General features: G+C 45.1%; 1 protein-coding gene across 1 annotated transcript in view; it reads left to right on the forward strand.

Moving 5' to 3' along the window:
- The first annotated feature begins 1,916 nt into the window (after positions 1 to 1,916).
- Positions 1,917 to 21,170, forward strand: part of Atrnl1 (attractin like 1) — a 552,888-nt gene continuing 533,634 nt past the window's right edge. The window contains exons 1-3 of the mRNA XM_051146856.1: positions 1,917 to 2,278; positions 19,087 to 19,170; positions 20,257 to 20,370. Of these exons, the coding sequence (XP_051002813.1) occupies positions 1,989 to 2,278; positions 19,087 to 19,170; positions 20,257 to 20,370 (488 nt within the window). The 5' untranslated portion in view covers positions 1,917 to 1,988. The remainder of the gene's footprint in view (positions 2,279 to 19,086; positions 19,171 to 20,256; positions 20,371 to 21,170) is intronic.

Here is a 21,170-nt window from a genome sequence, read left to right on the forward strand (position 1 = left end):
GGAGCCTTTTCTCTGGACCTTTGTTTTCCTCTTAAGTCATTGTTGAGGTATTTGCAAACCAAGCCAGCACTTATGTTTTATTCACCAAAGTAGAACAAAGCAGCGGCAAATAGCAGCGGGCTGATAAACGCTGGAAAGGCCCACAAGTCTGAGGCCTTACTCGGTCCTCCCCATTCCATACCTGCCACCACCTCAGCCTTTCTCGCGTTCTTCCCTCATCTGCCAAATGGGGTTAATAGAAGATTTTCTCTTCGAAGTGGTGATGGTGGCGGGGGGCGGGGGGGGGGCGGATGGTGGAGATTAAAAGAGATGACGTGGGTACATCATTCCCAAAATAAACTCGAATTGAATCTTAACAATAATATTATGACTGTGTGGTTACAACCAAAACTTTTCTCCTCCAGCTGTCAGAAATGTCTGGGGAGTTTCAGATTCTTGTTCCTACCGCCTGCTCCTTGGTGGAGCTCCAACAGCACTCGAGGGTGAATGCCTGCAATTTGTGCGCCGCTTCCTCTCAAGGGTTCAGCTAAAAGGCCTGTGTGGAGAAAGCTCAGCAGTGCAAGACACAACATCTCAGCTTATGCCATCAAATCTTGGAAAGTCACCTTACGGAAGAAATAGAATGCCGCTGGAAAAGGGAAGGGACCCTTTTCTGGGAATCACTTCTGCTTCTCGGAAGAAGAAACAACACCGGATGTTGCAGTATTTTTCAAGACAGAATAGTGTCCCAGATGAGGGAGGAAACACTGACAAGCAGAAAAGGAGATCCGTGGGGTTCCGAGGCAGCTTCGGGATAGGTGGCGCTTGGGGCTCAGAACCTCGCAGTTCTTTGTTGGGGGTGGGGACCCCCAGTTCCACGGATAAAGGGCTGCCCGCTCTCGAGGTCTCCCCCACGGGAACAGCTTCGCGTCTCTCGCAGCCCCTCACCCCACCCACCCCGCCCTGTCCCTGCAGACCCCACAACGTGGTCAGACCGCGGTGCCTTTAAATCTTTGCTGGCTGCACATGCTCAGCTCTTTGTGTGTAGTTGGGAGTTTTTAAGGGGAAAAAAAGAAAAAGAAAAAGAGAGAGAGAGAGAAGAAGAAGAAGAAGCAGAAGAAACGTGCGGGAGGCAGGGCAAGCACTGCACTTAGGCAGTCTCGGCCCGCGGAGTGCAAGGGCTGCTTTCCCGCTGAAGCCACGAAGCCGGAGTGGAATTCTCCTCCGTGGGGCTCCGCGGCGCGGGCCACACCTGGGGGACACCCTCCCGTCGGTGCTGGCCCGGTGGGCGCGCGCGCGGGGGAGTCCCGGGTCCCCGTCAGGGGCTGGGCCAGACCACAGCGCATGGACCGAGGGGGGATGCCTCCGAGCGCGCGAGGCTGCGGGGACTTCTCTAACCGGCATGGGCTGCGGCTGCAGTCACGGCCACCGTCAGTGTCGGGCGGAGGGAAGACGGCCGCCCCGAGGCCTCGGACGGCCGGGAGGGCTGCGAGAGGCTGACGTCCGCCCTCTTGTCCCCCCTCCTCACGTTGGACGCGCCCGACTCGGGGGCTCCCGCTCGGCCCCGCCCTCCCGGGCAAGCGGCGTTCAGAGCCCAGGCATTTGGCGCCGGCTGCGGGCGAGGCGGGGCCGCGCGGGTCCCCTCCCCCCTCCCCGCCCGGTCCCCTCCCCCTCGGGTCTCCTCCCGAGCGCGGGGCGCCGCGGGCTCGCCGCTCCGCTCCTGGAGCTGCGGCGGCGGCTGAACCGTTCGGCTAGCCGAGGACAAGGTCAGGAGAGCGGCCGGCGATGCCCGAGCGTGGCCGGAGGCAGCCGATCGGAGGCCGCCGCGCCTGGGATCCGTCGCTCGTGACCGGACACCGGGACAGGGGCCGGCGCCGCTGAGGAGCCGAGGATCGCGGCGGCGGCGGCGGCGGCGACGGCGAGGTCGTCTGCGCCCGGCATCCCCACCTCGGCGGCATCCCCGTGCGCCCTCGCGAGCGCAGCCCCTCCGAGCCGGGGCGCCCGGGAAGATGGATCCGGGGACCCGGGCCCGCTCGGGTGCCCCGCAGCCGGCCGCCCCGGGGCTGTGCAGGGCTCGGCCGGCGGGCGGCGGGGGCGCCTCCTCCTGGCTGCCGCTGGACGGGAACAGCTGGCTGCTGTGCTATGGCTTCCTCTACCTGGCGCTCTACGCTCAGGTGTCCCAGTCCAAGCCCTGCGAGAGGACTGGCTCCTGCTTTTCTGGGCGCTGTGTCAACTCCACCTGCCTGTGCGACCCGGGCTGGGTGGGGGACCAGTGCCAGCACTGCCAGGGCAGGTTCAAGTAAGTAGCGGCTCCGCGCGGGACCCCGAACCTCAGCCCCGCTCCGCCCCGCCCTGGCCTCGGGGTTCCCGGCTCCTCGTGTTCCGTGCCGCCGGGAGTGGGGCCCGCGCTGCGCCCCTCCAGCCCGGGCCTCTTCCCGGGGGAGCTCCAGCCGGCGCCCAGCCCTGGCTGACTCGGTGCTTTCCGCACGTCCTCAGCGGCTTGTCATTCCAAAGCGCAGGAAGCGCATTCTCACTCAACAGCCAGAGTGCCAAACTCCACCAATCAGGGTAGCATCACTTTGTCTCGGGGACGGTGGGAATAACTCATGAAAAATCCATGAACAGCCTGAGAAGTCAGAGGTGTAAAGGTTAAAGCTGTGGCTGGGCTCCTATCTCTCTGTAGTCACAGAGCTTGCCTCACAGTTTAGGAATCATCCAGTGTGGGGAACAGGCTTTACATGGGCGTACTGTGTTCTGTACCTTGTAAGCGTTTAGTGGACTCTCTCTCTCATTCATTACCCCACATGTCTGTAACCCACTGGGATCCCAACCCTTCCTACTCAGAATCTACAGAGAGAAACCTCGGCAGCAAATTAAAGTTAACTCGATCAAGGTTACTCAGAAAATGCTGAGTCGTGATTCCAAACCAGCTCTACTCCAGAACAGGCAGGCATATCTAGAGGATCTAGAGGTGCCAAGCTTGTGAGGGCCATCTTGTGCTGAGTGACTTGTGACAGTTGGGAGGGGGGCACAAGTTTGGCTTTTTCTGAAGCCGAAGATGCTAAGGAGGGTGTATCTCTGGGGTAAAGACACTTCTTCCTATGGGTTGATTATTAGATTCTTGCCCACTGGAGAAGGAACTGGGGTGGCTGTGGGGAAGGACCCTGCAGGTAAAAGCAGTCATTAAGAAAGCTCGTCCTGGATACTTAACGCGAAGTTTGCAGGCAGACTGTGACTGTGGAGTTATATTATGTAGATGGCTGGTTATTTGTTGTGAAGATGATAGCAAAATCTAGTTGAAATATCGCTGGCTCTGGGGCAGAGGTAAGAATATGGCTCACACTATTATATTTCAGGGTAGTTTTGCTTGGAGCTTTAATTGCAGCGCATTTTTCTTTACTGTTTGCTACACTTTCACTTTTGATGGTTAGAACAATGCCTCTTATTCAGTGTAAAAATGTTCGTTTTTTAAGGACACTTTTAAACTTTAAGGAGAATTATTTATTTATTTATGGTTTTTTTTTTCTTAGAGGGAAATCTTAGGTGAAATTTCATGAAATTTGTTTGGAGGAGTAAGTATTTCCAGGGTTAAGTTCCTGGAATCAATGCATAAGTTTTACAAATGCATTTAAAATAATTTGAGAGAGGTACCAATTAAAATTTTAAATATGTTTTATAATGAGAAGAGATCTTGATTAAATCATGCCTCATCGGTAACCTTGTTTCCTCTGGCTGTCCTAGTGAGAGCTAGGCCTTCTATCTATTAAGAGACTATCTCAAATACACAAGCTGGAAGCAGCCAACAAGGGGAGGATAGTCTGATCACGTATAACTAAGGGTCTTGGCCTTTGTGGTGGAGAATCTGCTCTAGCTGTCTGATGAGGATACAGTGTTGCCACGCAATCCGGTGCTGTGTTTTATAGAAGGGATGCTTGTTAACAGCTAGGTCAGCAGTCTGTGACTTCACTTAGATGCTGTCCCAGTTAGTAAGAGAAATCACACAGAGAAAGTTAAAAAGTAGACCAGCTAAGGCTGAAGGGTGTTCATGAGCCAGGTGCATTTTGAGCAGAAGGGGAGTACATGTTAGCGTGGATACACTTAGATGACGGTGCATCCTGAACTTACTACTGAATAGCCATCCCTGGAAAGCTGTTACCCCTGTGATTCCTTGTGCCCTTGGTATGCACTGCTTAACCTCCCTAGGAAACACAGGTTACTAGGGTAAATATAAGCAGTGTGAGTCTGTGTTCTCTCATGCATACTCTAAAGGGTGAAGAAAGCATATTTAATGTTAAAGGATACAGTCATTTAGACGGAGGGAATTCTTCTTGGTAAAGCACATTGTGAGCTTTGAAAGGGTTTTTGAAAGGTGCTTTGCAGCATTTGAAGTAATAACACACGGGGAAATCCTGAACTTGACATTCCCCTCTCACCAGTTACCGTGAAAGTCTTTACTAAGCGGAGCGCTAGCAGCCTTACACACAGTCATAGAAAGTGATTGATTAATCTTGGTGAGTCGGTGTCAAGACTAATTGGTATGTTACCTTAGTCTTTATCTATTGTAGACGTTTCAGCTAGGGCATGAAGCATTCTTCAAATGCCTTTTTAGGTCTGAGTATTGATGACTGAGGGGAGAAATGCAAACACAGTATCAGAAGGGATGTTTGAGATCTCAGCACCATTCTAGTCTTCTATTTGTTTCCATTTGAAAAGAATGACACATTCAGAATTATAAGACATTTCTAACAACAGTAAAGCACCCCTCACCCAATTTTCTCTAACGCTGGACCAAAGACTTTAGGAGTGGCACTCAGAAAACAGCACTCCACTTTCAAATAGAGAAAGATTACAGCAGACTATAATTGAAGTTATATTTTAGTAGCATTGTGTAACATTAGGTTGGAAAACTTTCTGATATAATCCACCTGTAGAAATGATAAATGATATATATTTTTAAAAAGATTTATTTATTATTTATACAGTGAGTGCTCTGCCTGCATGTATACCTACATGTCAGAAGAGGGCATCAGATCACGTTATAGATGATTGTGAGGCACCATGTGGTTGCTGGGAGTTGACCTCAGGATCTTTGGAAGAACAGCTAGTGCTCTTAACCTCTCAGCCATCTCTCCAGCCATGATAAGTAATATTTCTATTAGAAGCTAGTTAATTTATTTTTGTAGAGAAGTTATATTTTTATTTATAAAACCCAACATTTTTTGTTGTTGCTGCTGTTGAAAAAGACTATTTTTTGCTTCTGTAGCTTTTACTCTTATCACTCTAAACTCCTTAAATCTGAGACTGGAAAATATCTTACTGTATGTGAATTATTTGTAAATATAGGATTATAAGTACTTATGTATTGGGTACTTGAAAAATCACTAGCTTTTCTATATATGTTTTTTAGACCTTTAAGTTAGTCAAATGTGGATTCTGAATTTCATGTATTTATAGTGGAATTATAATTTTCATAACTAAAATGAGCGTATTCTGCCAGCAGGAAGTAGGAGGCTTTCTATCATCCACAGAGGCAGGCTTAGAATTTCTAATTATTTTTTTTTCTGAGCTTCTTTTTTTCTTTCTTTCTTTTTTCTTTTCTTTCTTCTTCCTTTCTCTCCTTTCTTTCTTTCTTTTCTTTTCTTTCTTTGAGACGGGATCTCTCTACACACCCCTGGCCGTCCTGGAATTCACTTTGTAGACCAGGCTGGCTTTGAGCTCACAGAAATCCTCCTGTCTCTGCCTCTCAAGTGCTGGGATTAAAGCTATGTGCCACCACGTCAAGCTTAAGCTACTCTCTAAATGATATATTTATATTTAATTTTTATTGTTAACTATAGGGAACTTGTGAGTAATGTGAAAAATTGAATGCTCTCTGTTTTCATGTCTTTGTATTCTAAGTAAAATTATTATAGACAATTCATATTAGTAAAACATGATAGGAAATTAAAATAATTTAAATGGACTGTTCAGTCTGAACTTGTGAAGTAGGTTTCTTTTTGTTTATTTCCGTTAGGCTCACCCGGCACTTGTTTCCCAGACTCCTCAGTTGTTGGAGCTCTTTCCGGGGCTGACTTCTCTCTTAGCCTGACTACAGGGAGGCCTCTCTGACGCCCCAGACCGCTGTAGCATGCTTAACCTCCTTAGTGCCTTCAAACTGAGACTAATGAGTTATTTTTTCTTTAAGCTGACACAGAAGAAGCAGTAATTTTACCGTATTAATTTTTATTTTTCTGTGTCTCACTCATTGCACCCAAGGCCTTCTGCATACCCTGCAAGTGCTTCGATGAGTTGCAATTTTAAAATTTTATTCTTTTGAAGTATGTGGTATGTGCACATGTATGCATGTGTGCACATGTAAATGTGTGTGCATGTGTGTAGTGTATGTGTGCACATATGTTTATACATATGCATGTGTGTATATGTGGTGTGTGTGTGCATGTGGTGTGTGTGCATGTGTGTAATGTGGTGTGTGTGCATGTGCACATTTGTGCGTGCGTGTGTGGTGGTATGTGGTGTGTATGTGTGTATGCACACTTGTGTGAGGAGTGTCCTCACACATGTGTGAGCCAAGCAGTCCAGAAGAACGCTCCAGAGCTATTGGAGCTGGAGTTAGAGGCAGTTGTGAGCTAGCTAATTCAGCTTCCTGGGAGCAGAACTCAGGTCCTCTGCATGAGCAGTGTGTGTTTGCATCACCGACTGATCTGTTTCTCTCGCCCCTGAGCTATAATTTGTACTGTACAATTTAAAGTTTAGAATTCAGCAAGTTCTCTCTTATGTATATATCCCTGAAGTGATCACTGTAATAGCAACCATAAAAATAGTAAAGTTTTTACCCCCCCCTTCCCCTCCCGTTGCCTTTCCTCGTCCCTCGGAACCCGTTGGTCTCTGTTCTCTCAGCACAAATTGGTTGGTGCCTTCTAGAGCTTTTTGTAAGTGGAATGAATAATGTGTTACAGTCTTTTGAGATTCATTCTGTCCCTTTAATTTCTGAAGAGTTTCCGATTTGTGGACAGACCATTTGCTTTCCCTTGGGTTGTTTTCTGCCTTTTGACTATTCCTTATAAAAACCACTGAACTTTCCTATAGAAGTCTTTGATGGACATAGGCTTCCCTTTCTTTTTTTGCTTTTCTTGTTTGTTTGTTTGTTTTTTCTGGAGACAGGGCTTCTCTGTGTAGCCTTGACTGTCCTGGGACTTGCTTTGTAGACCAGGCTGGCCTCGAACTCACAGTGATCCACCTGTCTCCGCTTCCCTGAGTGCTGGGATTAAAGCCCGGCTTTCACTGCTCCTTTTTTAAACATTCTGTGTGTGTGTGTGTGTGTGTGTGTGTGTGTGTGTGTGTGCAATCATGTGAAATGCCATAGTACTTGTGGGGAGGTCAGGTGACAGCTGCAGGAGTAGGTCCACTGTGGGTAACCAGTGATGGGACTTAAGGCCTTACCCCGCTGAGCCATCTCCTCGGCTCTCATTGGCCTTTAATTTGCATTTCTCTAATGACAATGATGCTGAGTATCTTGCCATGTGCTCACTTGCCATCTGTTTGTCTTCTTTAGTGAGGAAACTTTCAAATCTCTGCACATTTAGTTTCCTCTTATTGTTGAATTTTATGAATTCTCTCATTTACTGCATAGTTCTTTACCATTTGGAAGCATTTTCTGCCAGGTTGGGGCTATTTTTATTTTCTTCATTTTAAAAATGTGTGTGCATGTGTTTCCGTATGTGGGTATGTGCGTGGGAGTGTGCATGGCCACGGAGGGGAGAGGCATTGCATTTCTCTGGAGCTGAGCATCGTGCTGGGAGCTGACCATAGGTCCTGCAGGGCTGTTAACCACCGGGTCAGCCCCACCCCCACCCCCAGGGCTGTTTTCACTTTCTCTTCATATGTCTGGTCTGATAACAGAGGCTCTTCTCACTTGGGCTGGTTTTGGTGTGTCAGTGATGCTTACCTTCTGGAACGGAGCCTCCTTATTTGCTGGGGGAGTTTTTGGCAATTTGCATTATTACTTTATTGTGTGTTTGGTAGAATTGACCCCTTGTCTGATCAAAGCAACGTGGGAACGAAGGGCTTGTTACACCCTTGAGAGAAGCCAGGGCGGGAGCTCAAAGCTCGAGCCTGGAGGCAGGAACTGAAGTAGAAGCCATGGAAAGCTGCTCACTGGCTGCTCTGCACGGCTTCCTCACAGGCACCTGCCCAGGTGCGGCACTGCCCGGGGCTGGATGGATGCTCCTGCTGCAATGGTGAGTTAAGAAAAATATCCCGATGGAGGTGTTTTCTCAGTTGAGGCTCCTTCCCACATGCCTCTAGCTTGTGTCAAGTTGACCAAACCAAACCAAACCAAACCAAACTAAAAACCAAAACCAACCAAGTAAAACCAATCAACCAAAATCTCAAAACAACAAAAAACCAAACAACAACAACATAGCTAGCCAGCACACCAGTGAAGCCCTTTAGGCCCGGAGTTTTACTAACTCCCCAAAGATCACAGAGGAAAAAGTACGTGATAGTGGTCTCAGAAGTGACTTCTCATACATGACCCCAAAGGCACGACCTCAAAGTAAAAACAGAAACACCAGATTGATGTTAGAATCACCTGAGCAGCAGAGGTTGTAGGGAGCAGAGCAAAGCCCGGAGTGAGTTACGTCCTGAGTGAGTGCGTATCGTCAGAGTGGTTGTGGGCATGCCAAGGCCCCCGAGGCCCCCTGAGACTGGCAGAGCCTTCCATGGGCAAAGCTCGGATGGCTTTCCTTGGGGCTCAATGAGGACGGCTGATCACTGTGTACCAAAACTAGCAACTGACGCTCCGTTCCCCAGATGCGGGAGACTGCCTACAGGGACACCGCCTGTTGAGGCCAGCTGAGTTCTGCCCTCAGCTCTGCATGATAAGCAAGCACTGAGGTTCTCGGTTGTGCCGGCAGGAGGCGCCACTCCATCAGTGTGCGAAGCAGGTTGCGGCAAGAGGTGATAAGTGAGTAAGTGAAAATGAACTCTACAGATTGAAAAAAATATTTCGGAGTCACACAGTAGATGAGGGAGTCATCTCCAAATTAAGGAAGTCAAACTACTTAACAAGAAAACTACCTATTTAGAAGCAGTCAAAGGACTTGAGAATTCTCTTAAGATATACAAGAGGCCAAACGATACATAAAGTTTATGTCCAACACCACTAAGCAGTAAGAAGTGCAAATTAAGACTATAATCACCTCACACCTGTTAGAAAAGCTATTATTGGAAAGATGAAGAGTGTTGTCTAGAATGTGAAGAAATGGAAAACATTTTTTAGTGGAAATGTAAATTGCTTCACCCATTTTGGAAATAGTGGGAAAATTCTTTAAAAAAAAAAAAACCCATCCCGGAAAATGGAATTGCCATGTGATTCAGCAGTTCCACTTTTGGCGACACGTCTTCTCTCCTGCATGTAACGCAGCAGCGCTCACAATAGCCTACGTTTGGGGAGAATGTCCTGCCCACCAGTATGTGAATGGGTTGGAAAGGCTGGCTTGTGTGCATGGTGAAATGCTGGTGCTGAGTGGGGACGGTGTCACGGGCAACGCAAAGGACACCGTAGTGAGAGAGCTAACCAGGAAAAGAAAGGGAAGCAGTGCCTGGTCTCTGTGGAAGCTGAAAAGCGGAGCTCGCCGAGCAGGCTGGTGTAGAAAGGGATGGGGTGGGTGAGGACAGGGGGTGCTTGGCAAAGGAGATGATGCGTACACAGTTTCAGATAGGCAGGGGGAAGTCCTGGGGTTCCCTTGGCCGATAAGGTGATTTGCCTTCAAAAATCCCTAAAGGTGAATTGAACGTTCTTGTCATAGAGAGAGGTGATCGCGTGAGGTGATAGGTATGTTAATTAGTGTGTGTGTGTGTGTGTGTGTGTGTGTGTGTGTGTGTGTATGTGTGTGTGTGTGTGAGAGAGAGAGAGAGAGAGAGAGAGCTCGTGTGTGTGAGTGCACTCCTATGTGCATGTATGTACATTCGTGTGGAAGTCAGGGGATAACCCGCGTGTTGTGGTACTGCCCCTCACACGCTGTCCACCTTTTCTTTCCTGTTTGAGACAAGTGCTTGGCTGAATGGCCAGCGACCCTTCGGAGTCTGCCTCTGTCTCGCCAGGTCTGGAATTACAAGCTCTTGTTACCAACCCCAGCTGCTTGTGCCTCAGATTTTCTGTGGTCTCTACTCAGCTTTGTAGTGTGTTAGCAGAGTTAGTGTAAATAAGTGGGTGTAGCTGTGTTCCAGTAATACCCCATTCACATAGACAGTCGGCCAGCAGTTGAGAGCGCTATTCTCATGTCTCTGGTTCTGAGTTCAAGAGAGAATGTACGGTGATCGTAGTTGGGTGTGGTGGCGGCTCACAGTTGTAATTACAGCCTCCTATAGTCTGCAGCAGGAGGATTTTCATGATTTGCAAGGCCAGCCACGGCTATGCAGCAAGTTCTAGGCTAGCCCGAGCTACATAGCAAGGGCTTGTTTTAAAAAATTAATGATTTGAAACTTAGAATGCATTTTTACAAATTGTATCAAATAGTTGGGTTATGTGTTAATTAAACTTCTGGAGATCTCTACAAAGTGGCAATATAAAGGTATTAGGAATAAGAAGTGTGTTCTTACTGTAGGGTGTGAGTGGAGGTTTTTACTGTAGGGTGTGAGGAGTGGTTCTTGCTGTATAGGGTGTTTGCTTATTTTTATTTCTACATGCTAGTGGTGAGAAGAAAATTCTCTCCATCTTCCGGGTTGATGGCACCTCCTGTGCTGACAGTGGAGTGGGTGGAGTTCCTCTGCAGGAAGTGGAGGGAAAGCCAAGCTCTTGGTAGAGCCTTCAAATCAGTGATGGGGCATAAGGTAAGGAAGAAATTCAGGGCCACTGACGCTGAACGAAATAGGACAGTGTGTGCAGCTTCAGGTGTTCCTGCTGTGTGGGCTGGGTGAAGAACGGAGCAGTTCCTTCACACCTCTTTTCTAGCCAGGAGAGGTCAGAGGTGTTGTGGTGAAGGAGAGAGAAACCTGTTTTCATTACCATCTGAATGGTCTTGTGAGAGAACAGGTGATGTTAATCTACTAGAAGACCAACCACTTTGTGTGGGAGCTTGATTGTTGCCAGCTGAAAAGATCCCCTGGACAGCCTCTGGGAGGAGACATATAAATGAGCCCAGAACTGGAGGCGGGGCTTTTTGGAGACTTGGGATATTTTTGGCTGTTCATCGCTCCTCTTTGAGATGCTCCTAGAGAGAACCGCTCAAGGGAAGGAAGGCTTCGGGGCTCCGGCTCTGGCTCCTGCTGAGGTTCCCGGTTCTGTTACTCCAGGTTCCAGCAGAAGAAATCCTGCTGATCACGCCAGGAGAATCGTTCCTCAGAACTGCTATCCTTAAGGTTTTGTTATTGTGTCTGTTAATCCTCTTTTCCTATTGTTTTGGTTAGTTGGGTTATAAGTGACGTACGCTCAGTTAATAAGTTGTAATAACATATATTGGTTAAAAAAATTGCGCCTACATTGTGGTGTTTCCTAGAGTGCGCTCTTCTCTGTGGGGAAGGGGGAGTATTTCAAACTATAGGCCATGGACAGGAGAACACAGGACAGAGCTGAGCAGCTGATAGAGTTAGGAGGCATGGGCAGGTACCGCCCTGAGTTGGAGGTCAGCTTGCTCTCAATAGGGAGTTTTGGCAGGGCTATGTAGTGAGACCTTGTCTCCAAACAAACAAAACAAAAACTACTTTTTCTTTTTCTTTTCTTTTCTTTTCTTTTTTTTTTCTTTTTGTGGGGGCAACTGGTAATATCCATATTTCCTTAGAAATAGTTGTTTTTTAATTTTTTAAAATTAATATCTCCCATGTTGGGCCACAGTTTCTTATGTCTTTGCATGGCTTGTAACTCCCTTTTGTTGCAGAGGGAAAGTGTCTGTAATGAGATGGCTCTGAAGTCTACATTCTTCTTGCCCAGTATTTGTTCTGATTGCTGATTACAGTTTTATATTTTCTGATGAGTTTTTATCCTGTTGTGAGTGATCTCTGGCACCACCATATCTTTACCTGTGCCAGCTATGGTTTTGATGGCGATTTCCCTGGGTGGCCTGAGTCTTTGCAGGTTTCTTGTGGTCTGCCCCAAGTGATTCCAAGTTGTTCATTACTCTCTCTTCACCTCCATTTCTGCGTGTTCTGAGACCGAGGATAAGCAGAAGCCACGCCTTCGAGCCCCTCAGGTCTTTTCTGAGCCTGGGTCCGGCTTAGCAGTGCATGGAGCTTTGTAAATTCCCCGGCGTAAACCTGCACGGGACATTCACAGACCCAGTTCTTAGAAGAACCTGCTGCCAGTTTTCTCCTTGATCTCAAGGAGCTCCCTTCACGAGTTCCCAAATCTTTACACTGAGATGTCTCTGTAAGAAATATTGTTCTCCTATTCTTTTTTTGTTATTAATCAAATTTGATATTTTATTGTGTGTCTTTTCTTTTTTTGTGTGAGAGCTATAGGTCTGTAATGCTCATTTTATTTTATTTTTTTGAAACATTCTCATCAGGTTTTGTTAACAGAGCAGAGTATACTGAATTTGTTAAAGTTGGTGTGTATTCCTGTTTTCTCTAATATCTGAAAGAAACTACCAAGCATTTTTTTTATTATTTCTCATTTAAATGATGGGAACATGTTACCAATGAAGCCTCTGTGCCCACAGGTGTTTTTGGTGCCTCGTTTTTAATTCTAGAACCTTTAGCAGATGTAGGACTTTGTAGATCCTCTATTTTGTCATTGTTGGTTTTGCCATCTTGTGAGTTTTATAGGCTTTGTTTCCATTTTATTTAAACCATCAAATTCATTGACAGGAAGTTTTAATATTCCAGTTTTTCTATTGATTTAGTAGTTATAATATCCCTGTTTACTTTTTGATAACTAATATTTTTCTTTCTTGATGAGTTTGTTAGGAGTTTAACAAGTAATATTATATATAAAATACTTTTTAGTTGTAGTTTTTTTATGTGATTTTACTATTTTGAGAATTTCTATTTTTCTTTTACCATTTCATTCCTTACAGTTCTGTTTGAATGTGTTCTTCTAGTTTCTTGAGTTATAATTTAGGTAATTGGTTTTCAGTTTTCTCACACTTGTGTTTAGAGCTATGAATTGTGCTAAGCATAAGCTTAACTTCATCTTGTAAGCTTTGGTAGGTTGTGACTTTTAGAACGAGTCAATTAAGATGTTTTCCAGATGTCTTTGTTTCTTAGTTACCAGCGTTTAGGACCCTTCAGCTCCATTTTCCATCATTACACATGAGCTGCGTGGGTTCTGGAAGCTTGATTAGCATAGCCAACTTTCACTGACTGATTAAACTGATTTATTTGACTGCTGGTGTCACTATTGCTATGGCTAAAGGACAAGTAGCCACTTCCTTTAAGTCTGAAATCATTTTTTTCTCCAATCCTGGCTTTTTAAATGTAATTGCTGCATGCTCAGAAAGGTTAAAAAATACGTAGGGATCCTAGTCCTAAAGCACGTGTGATTAGACAGAACCCTCCTAACTCCTGGGGTTCCTCTGTTTCCCTTTTTCTTTTTGAGCTTTTTAAAATATAATTTTTAGTATATGGCTTGTGAGGGTTATGAGCTAAACCCATCGGAGGTCATGGCCGGACACCCACTCATTTCTCTAAATTTTAGAGATGAATACTGTGTTTGCACTGTACCAGAGTGAGTGTGTGGCTTGCTTTCTTTAGGTCATCTTTGTGCTTTTCACAGCTGTAAACTAGTGCTTCTGTCTTCAGGAGAGAGGGGGGGAGGGGGCAGGAGCATGAAGAAGATGAGGAGGAGAGTGAGTTGTGTGGAGGTCTGAGGACAGCTTCTTGGAGTTGATTTTCTCCTTCCACCATGTGAGTCCTGGGGATCGAGCTCAGCCTGTCTCTCTTAGCCACAGGGATCTTCACTGGCTGAGCCATCTTGCCAAGTCTGATGCCTTTGGAAGATTTGGAGACTGATAGAGAACAGTGGGCGGTCAGGCAGAGGTCTACAGTCAGCTGCGACATGGAGTTCAGCCCCACAGGGAAGTCTAGGGACACGTGTACTTCCGCATTCTCGGTGCAGAGGCTGCCAGAGCACTCCTGTTCCTCAGATTAGACTGTTGGCTAAAGGCTGTCCCTGGGAGGAGGTAGAGTCCTAGTCATGAGTTTTAGCTGCTCCAGGAGAGCCCTTACACAAACATTCAGACACTCGCCTTAGAAATCAGAGCAGATGGGGCTGGAGAGGTGACTCTGCCATTAAAGGCTAGGCTTACAACCAAGGCCATAAGGAGTCAGACCAAAGGTGTGGCAATGTAAGGAAGTCTTAGAGAATGTGAACATTGCACTACAGTGTGAGCACAGCTCTGCCACTGTCAGTCATTGCTCTACAGTGTGAACACAGCTCTGCCACTGTCAGCCATTGCTCTACAGTGTGAACACAGCTCTGCCACTGTCAGCCATTGCTCTACAGTGTGAACACAGCTCTGCCACTGTCAGTCATTGCTCTACAGTGTGAACACAGCTCTGCCACTGTCAGTCAGTCATTGCTCTACAGTGTGAACACAGCTCTGCCACTGTCAGTCATTGTTCTACAGTGTGAACACAGCTCTGCCACTGTCAGTCATTGCTCTACAGTGTGAACACAGCTCTGCCACTGTCAGTCATTGCTCTACAGTGTGAACACAGCTCTGCCACTGTCAGCCATTGCTCTACAGTGTGAACACAGCTCTGCCACTGTCAGTCATTGCTCTACAGTGTGAACACAGCTCTGCCACTGTCAGCCATTGCTCTACAGTGTGAACACAGCTCTGCCACTGTCAGTCATTGCTCTACAGTGTGAACACAGCTCTGCCACTGTCAGCCATTGCTCTACAGTGTGAACACAGCTCTGCCACTGTCAGTCATTGCTCTACAGTGTGAACACAGCTCTGCCACTGTCAGTCATTGCTCTACAGTGTGAACACAGCTCTGCCACTGTCAGCCATTGCTCTACAGTGTGAACACAGCTCTGCCACTGTCAGCCATTGCTCTACAGTGTGAACACAGCTCTGCCACTGTCAGCCATTGCTCTACAGTGTGAACACAGCTCTGCCACTGTCAGTCATTGCTCTACAGTGTGCCTATCTTCAACGATTAAAATGGCAGCAAATTATTTTATAAAGTTGTACTGAATTATTCCTGAGAGAATTATTTTTTTTCTACCTCTTTGCCTGTATTCGATATTGTCAGTATTTTGCCTCTCTTTTGGGTGCAAAGTGGTATACTATTATCAATTTATTTTTGCATTAACTTGGTATTAATATACTTGGCTTTAATATATTTAGGAAAGAGAATTATAGTTTTTAAACAACAGTTAATGTTAATACTGTGATTTGTATAGAGATTAGAATAATAAGAGAGAACAAGAACTCTCAAGAATAGAAATAACTGTTATAAGGAGCAGGCCTCTCGTGGCGTAAGGCTGAGAGAATCCATAGCTAACAGTCCTTCCTCACCATCTGAAGTTGACGTCTTGCTTGGTGGGCATGGCTGTGGCTCAGCGAATGGAAGGTCATTCTGGGGCCACAGTGGAAGTCGCTCCACTACTGCTCTCTGGAACTTACCTTGCAATGTTTTGTAGGGGAAAGCTGTTCATGGAACTGCCTCACTATCTGGGCTTTGCTAAAACAAAACACACACACACCAAAATGGCTGGGCGGAGCTGTTGGTGGATGGATGCTGGGTGACATGGTGTTTCTTGTAGTAATTTGGTGCTGGCAAAGTGCATGAGCAGTGGAACGGGAAGCAAAATCCTTTTCTCCCGGAGTGCCTTCCAGGGCATTTTGTGAACCAAGCACGCCAGCTTGCTGTAGGACTCCTCGCCATCTGGCAAAGCAAAGCTGTTTGAAGAGTCCAGATCTCTTTTCACGCGGTAGGCAAATGGATGAATGCGAGGTGAGCAGGCAGCAGGTGGGGACCAGCTCGGGGTACCCCTGAGAGTTTCCGCTTCTGGAAGGAGCCTCTTGAAGATACCAGAGCATCCCAGTAACAACCCGAGTCGCTATGCATTCACCTAAGAAGATACTTTTGACTTAGGTAAAGAGCTTTTTACCTTTGCCACAAAATGGGCAAACGTGGTCCCCAAAGCCAGTATTGACCATTGCTTATGTTATTTATTTTTTTCTGTCCCAGCCACACTGAGTGATTAGTCTAGCTGTAAAATAAAGTTAGCTTCTGAGAACTTGTGTGCAAAATAAAGTTGTGCGAGTGCTGTGTATGCACATACACACAGGCACACACACACACAATAAACCATACACACACACGCACATGCACACACATACACCACACACACCACACACAGACACACACATGCAGATGCACACACACATGCACCACACACACCACACACACCATACACAAACACATGCACACACACACGCACACACACACACCACACACACCATACACAAACACATGCACACACACACGCACACACACACACCACACACACACATGCACACATACACACACATGTACACACATGCACACACACTCGCACACACATGCACACACACACGTGCCAACCTTCACGAGAACATAGCTTGTTAGGTTATGGTTTTGTCTTTCTCTACTTCCTGCACTGGAGTTCTGCTTGCTGGAGTGACCTGGCTCAGACACAGACCCTGACTTCTCAGTCGCCCTGGTATAGTGGGGACGGTAGCTGCCGTCATCCTCTTGTTTTCCTCTGTGCCTAGTCTGTACTTGAACTTGTCCAGAGAGTTTTAATTTCAGTTATTGTGGTTTTCAGTATCAACATTTCGAGAATATCCTGATGCAACTTAAAAAAAAAAAGCTTTTTAATTATTCCAAATGTAAGTATTTTTATTTTTGAACTTAGCTTTTTTAAAAATGAACACATCAAATGATATTAACAGAGCATTTTGATTCTGTCTTGTTGTCTGTAGCTCCTTATTTCATTATCTTGCTGGTTATGCTTAATTATCTTTTTTTTTTTTTTTTTTTTTTTTTTGAGACAGGGTCTCTCTGTGTAGCCTTGCCTGTCCTGGACTCGCTTTGTAGACCAGGCTGGCCTTGAACTCACAGCGATCTGCCTGCCTCTGCCTCCCGAGTGGCTGCCACCCGGCCCGCTTGGTTATCTTTTAACGTGCATATACTTACTTTAAGAACTCTTGGGTGTAACTTGAGGCCCGGGATAAGGTTCTTGGTACCATGTCAGTCCGGCTGTAAGCCTTGGAGTTTTCTGTATCCCAGATGTTCAGCCGGGGAAGGGCAGGCGTACCTCTTGTGTGAGTCAGGGTTCCTTAGGGAGCAGAACTGTGAACCCGTAGATATCTATGTATCAGTGAAGGATTTATTGGAGTGGCTTGTGGACTGTGGTCTGAGAGTCCGACATTAGGGGTTTCCAGTTGCGAAGGACATGTCTCGGGGTCCAGTCTGGTGCTGGGATCCACCGAGTGGCTAGAGACGCGTCAGTTCCCAGCCCACCTCGGAGTCCTGATGTGGATCCGACACCAGGGAAGGTCAGGATCGACCCGAGTTGGCCCGTGAGAGCAAGGGCAGGCGGACAGGTGGTGCAGGCTCCTCCTCCTCGTGTCCTTTAGTGCACTGCCGCCTGGAGTGGCCCCGGTTTAGGTCCTCTGACCTCAGATGATCTGGGCTCAGGGTGGCTCTCCCACTTCAGATAATCCGGCCAAGAAAAATCCCACACAGGTGCCCCCAGCGCTTGGCTTTAGTGACTTCCAGTTGTAGGCAGGTTGACAAGTAAGATGAGCAGTCGCACCTCTGGTGCACCATCACCCAGGGGACGCGTCACGGTCTCCATGGCAACAGGCGTCACGCCGTGCTGTGGGCAGATGCTCTCCTTTTGCCTTTACCATTCCATAGTCCAGAACAACAAGGACACACCTTTTTTTTTTTTTTTTTTTTTTTTTTTTTTTTTTGCAGTTTCTTTGGGACAGAGAGATCTCCAGCTTGAAAGTAGCGTTTCGTGCCTGGCTCCTCTTAAATTATCTGCAACTTCTGGGACTTGGCTTGGTTACTGGATACAACTACCTTTAGAGTTGACGTGCGGGGGTGGGGGCGGGGTGACATTTGTTAGAATTACCTCACCTGCCATGATTGGAAGTGAAACATTACTAGCAACTAGCCTGCTATTTAAGTTGTACTTTATTTTTTCTCATCTGTAGTACAGGATTGCTATTTTATAGGTTTTTGAGATTTTAAAATAATGTATTATCTACTTATAGTAGCATTTGATTCATTGAAAATGTTATCTTGAGAACATAGGAATTTGTCTGTAACTTCTCAGCATTTTTTCTAAGCATAAATTTGTTTATTACCAAAACCATTTGAAGGGATTGTAAAAGACTTTCAAATAACATTACCATTGACTGGCTTGTCAACCTTTTTGATCTCCTAATGTTTTTAAGGCTCCATGTACTTACTACATGGAAAATTTAATTTTATTTAAAAGTAGATTATGACCCTGATATCTGGGTATATAGGTATGTCTGTTTATGTGACTACAAAAAAAGCTGATGAAGCAATTTGTCTGGAAGTAAGCGCATCTCAATTTTTGACTTAAAATCTGATGTTTTTCTAATTGCTTTCTACTTTAAGTATAAACAGAAAAACATTTGATGTGCTTCTATTTTTTAAATGGTTGATGTTGGGTACGAATGTAAAATAGCAAGAGAAATGGGTAAAGATACAGGTCAGAGGTGGGGAGGACGAGGCTGTACAACCCTCTGTGCGCCTGAGCTTCCTGGAGAAGGACGCACGGTGGTTTCTCACTCTGAGGCCTGCACCGTTCAGAGGGCATTTAATATTCCTCCCTTTGCCACAGCCTATGTTTTGTGAAGATAAATTTAACTTAATCAACATTTTGTCAAGACAGAACCCCTCAGTAAAATATTCAGTTTTTTCACCGACTTTTCCTACCTTGTTTTTGAAATGGTCATGGTTTGTCAAATTTGAGGAAATTTAGGCTAAATATCTTTTCAGCTGCAGAGAGAAAATTGTCTTAGGTTGTCAAACTGCTAATGTCTCATTTTTTTTGGCCTAATGATTTGACTTCTCATACTGCTGCCTTAATTCTGCCGGAAGGTAATTGTTTTCATGATTTTTCTTTTTTAGGTTAACAGAACCTTCTGGATACTTAACAGATGGCCCAATTAACTATAAATATAAAACTAAGTGTACATGGCTAATTGAAGGCTAGTAAGTATACAGTTTGAGTTAAATAAATTAATTTTACTCAGAGATATTGAAGCATTAGGTAAAATGACTAGCTGCATATATTTATTTCCTTTGTTTATTGTTGGAACATATGTGTAATTTTATGAATTTTAAGGATGTAAATCAAAGTGCCTTCCATTTGTGGCGTAATAGTTAATATGTATTTTGTTTTTGAATTACATTATCATAGGGGTAAACACATTAGGCCTCTTGGCTCTTGAGAAACATCTTGTTAGGAAGTTTACACACTCTGTGGACACTATAAAACATTCCATGCTGGGTTACGCTGTTGGCAAGACCTTTCAGCATTGCAATTCTAAGAGTCTTTTTAAAAGCTTTAATTGTTCTAGGGATCTTTTGAAAATATTTTCACATTTTGTAACATTTTGTGACATTTGTTAGCTATGTACTTCGGGTACTTTTCACAGTGAGGAGTTTTGGTTATTTAAATTTTAGGAATTCCTCGGTACTGTTTTATGATGTTTAGGCTGCATTTGGAGAGCCACACTGCCTGGATGACTTTGACAGTCCTTTTAGAACTACAGCAGCTATTTTCTGCTATTCACCTTTACTCTTTGCTTCTTCAGAGTGTATCACTATCTAGAGAAAAAAAAAATTAAAGACCTAGTATTTCCACTCGAATGTTCTGTGTCAATGAGACCAGTTACTTCTGAGTGTTGGACTTTTGTAACCAGCTTACTCAAGTACAGCTTGACGAGATAGAATGCGTCTGTGTTGGTATATAACTCAATGTGGTTTCTGCATAAAATTAGGCAAGGCACATAACTTCTGACTTAATCAAGTATATAATGCCTCCGTTTTATTGTTGACTGAATTTTTAGGAAAAACGTATGTGAAAAAGAGATATATGTATTTTGAAACCTGTATCTTGACAGCATATCAGCTTTTCTTCAGATGGTTTAATGATTTGTAGAAAAATCATTTTTATAAAATTACTATGTCTAATTTTAAAAGTATTATTTCTGCATAGTTTATATGAATTTAAATATACACTTTTTTTTCTGCATAGTTTATATGAATTTAAATATACACTTTTTTTTCTTTCAGTCCAAATGCAGTGTTAAGGTTAAGGTTCAATCATTTTGCTACAGAGTGCAGCTGGGACCATATGTACGTCTATGACGGGGACTCAATCTATGCACCGTTAGTAGCTGTTCTTAGGTGAGTGTCTGCTTACCCAACGACAAACTTACTGACAGCCACAGGAAAGTAAATAACAGAATAATTCATTTATTTGAAGTCTACCCTGTTGATCTGCACTCAAACATTGTTTTTTTTTTTAAAGATTTATTCATTTATTATTTATACAGGATTTTTCCTGCATGTGTGTGTAGGCCAGAAGAGGGCACCAGACCTCATTGTAGGTGGTTGTGAGCCACCATGCGGTTGCTGGGAATTGAGCTCAGGACCTTTGGAAAAGCAGACAGTGCTCCTAATCTCTGAGCCATCTCTCCAGGCCCCACCCCCACCCCCACCTTTTATTTTAAAAAGAGAAAATTAACTTGTAGGCCTCAGTGAGATTTGAACTCTTGACCCCTGACTTATAAGACCAGTGCTCGAACCCCTGAGCTATGGAGCCAGCCACCTGTACTCAAATTTATTGTGGTTGTTGATGCTGAATTTCAGTGATTATTAGCGCTCCCTTTGTGTGCAATGACTTGGTGTTAACATGGCATAGATGAGCAGTCTGTACTCCAGGAGCTCTAGAGTTCTCTATAAGTGCTTTTTATTTTCATCGTACTCAGTTTATTCCTTTAACTTGGTTCAAATATGTTTTTATAGATGTCTGTCTAGAGATATTTGGGTGAATTCAGGCTGCAAATAAGCAAGTGTGTGTATTTTTATAGTTGGCACGTACTGTTTAGTTCTACTTTGCTAAGGAAAAGCATTTATTTTAGAATTATAATGTTAGGTATGTATTTAGTACTCAGCCAATGTGGAAACTATTTCATCTAATTACC

This window comes from Acomys russatus, chromosome 5, assembly GCF_903995435.1.
Source record: "Acomys russatus chromosome 5, mAcoRus1.1, whole genome shotgun sequence".
Lineage (NCBI taxonomy): Eukaryota > Metazoa > Chordata > Mammalia > Rodentia > Muridae > Acomys > Acomys russatus.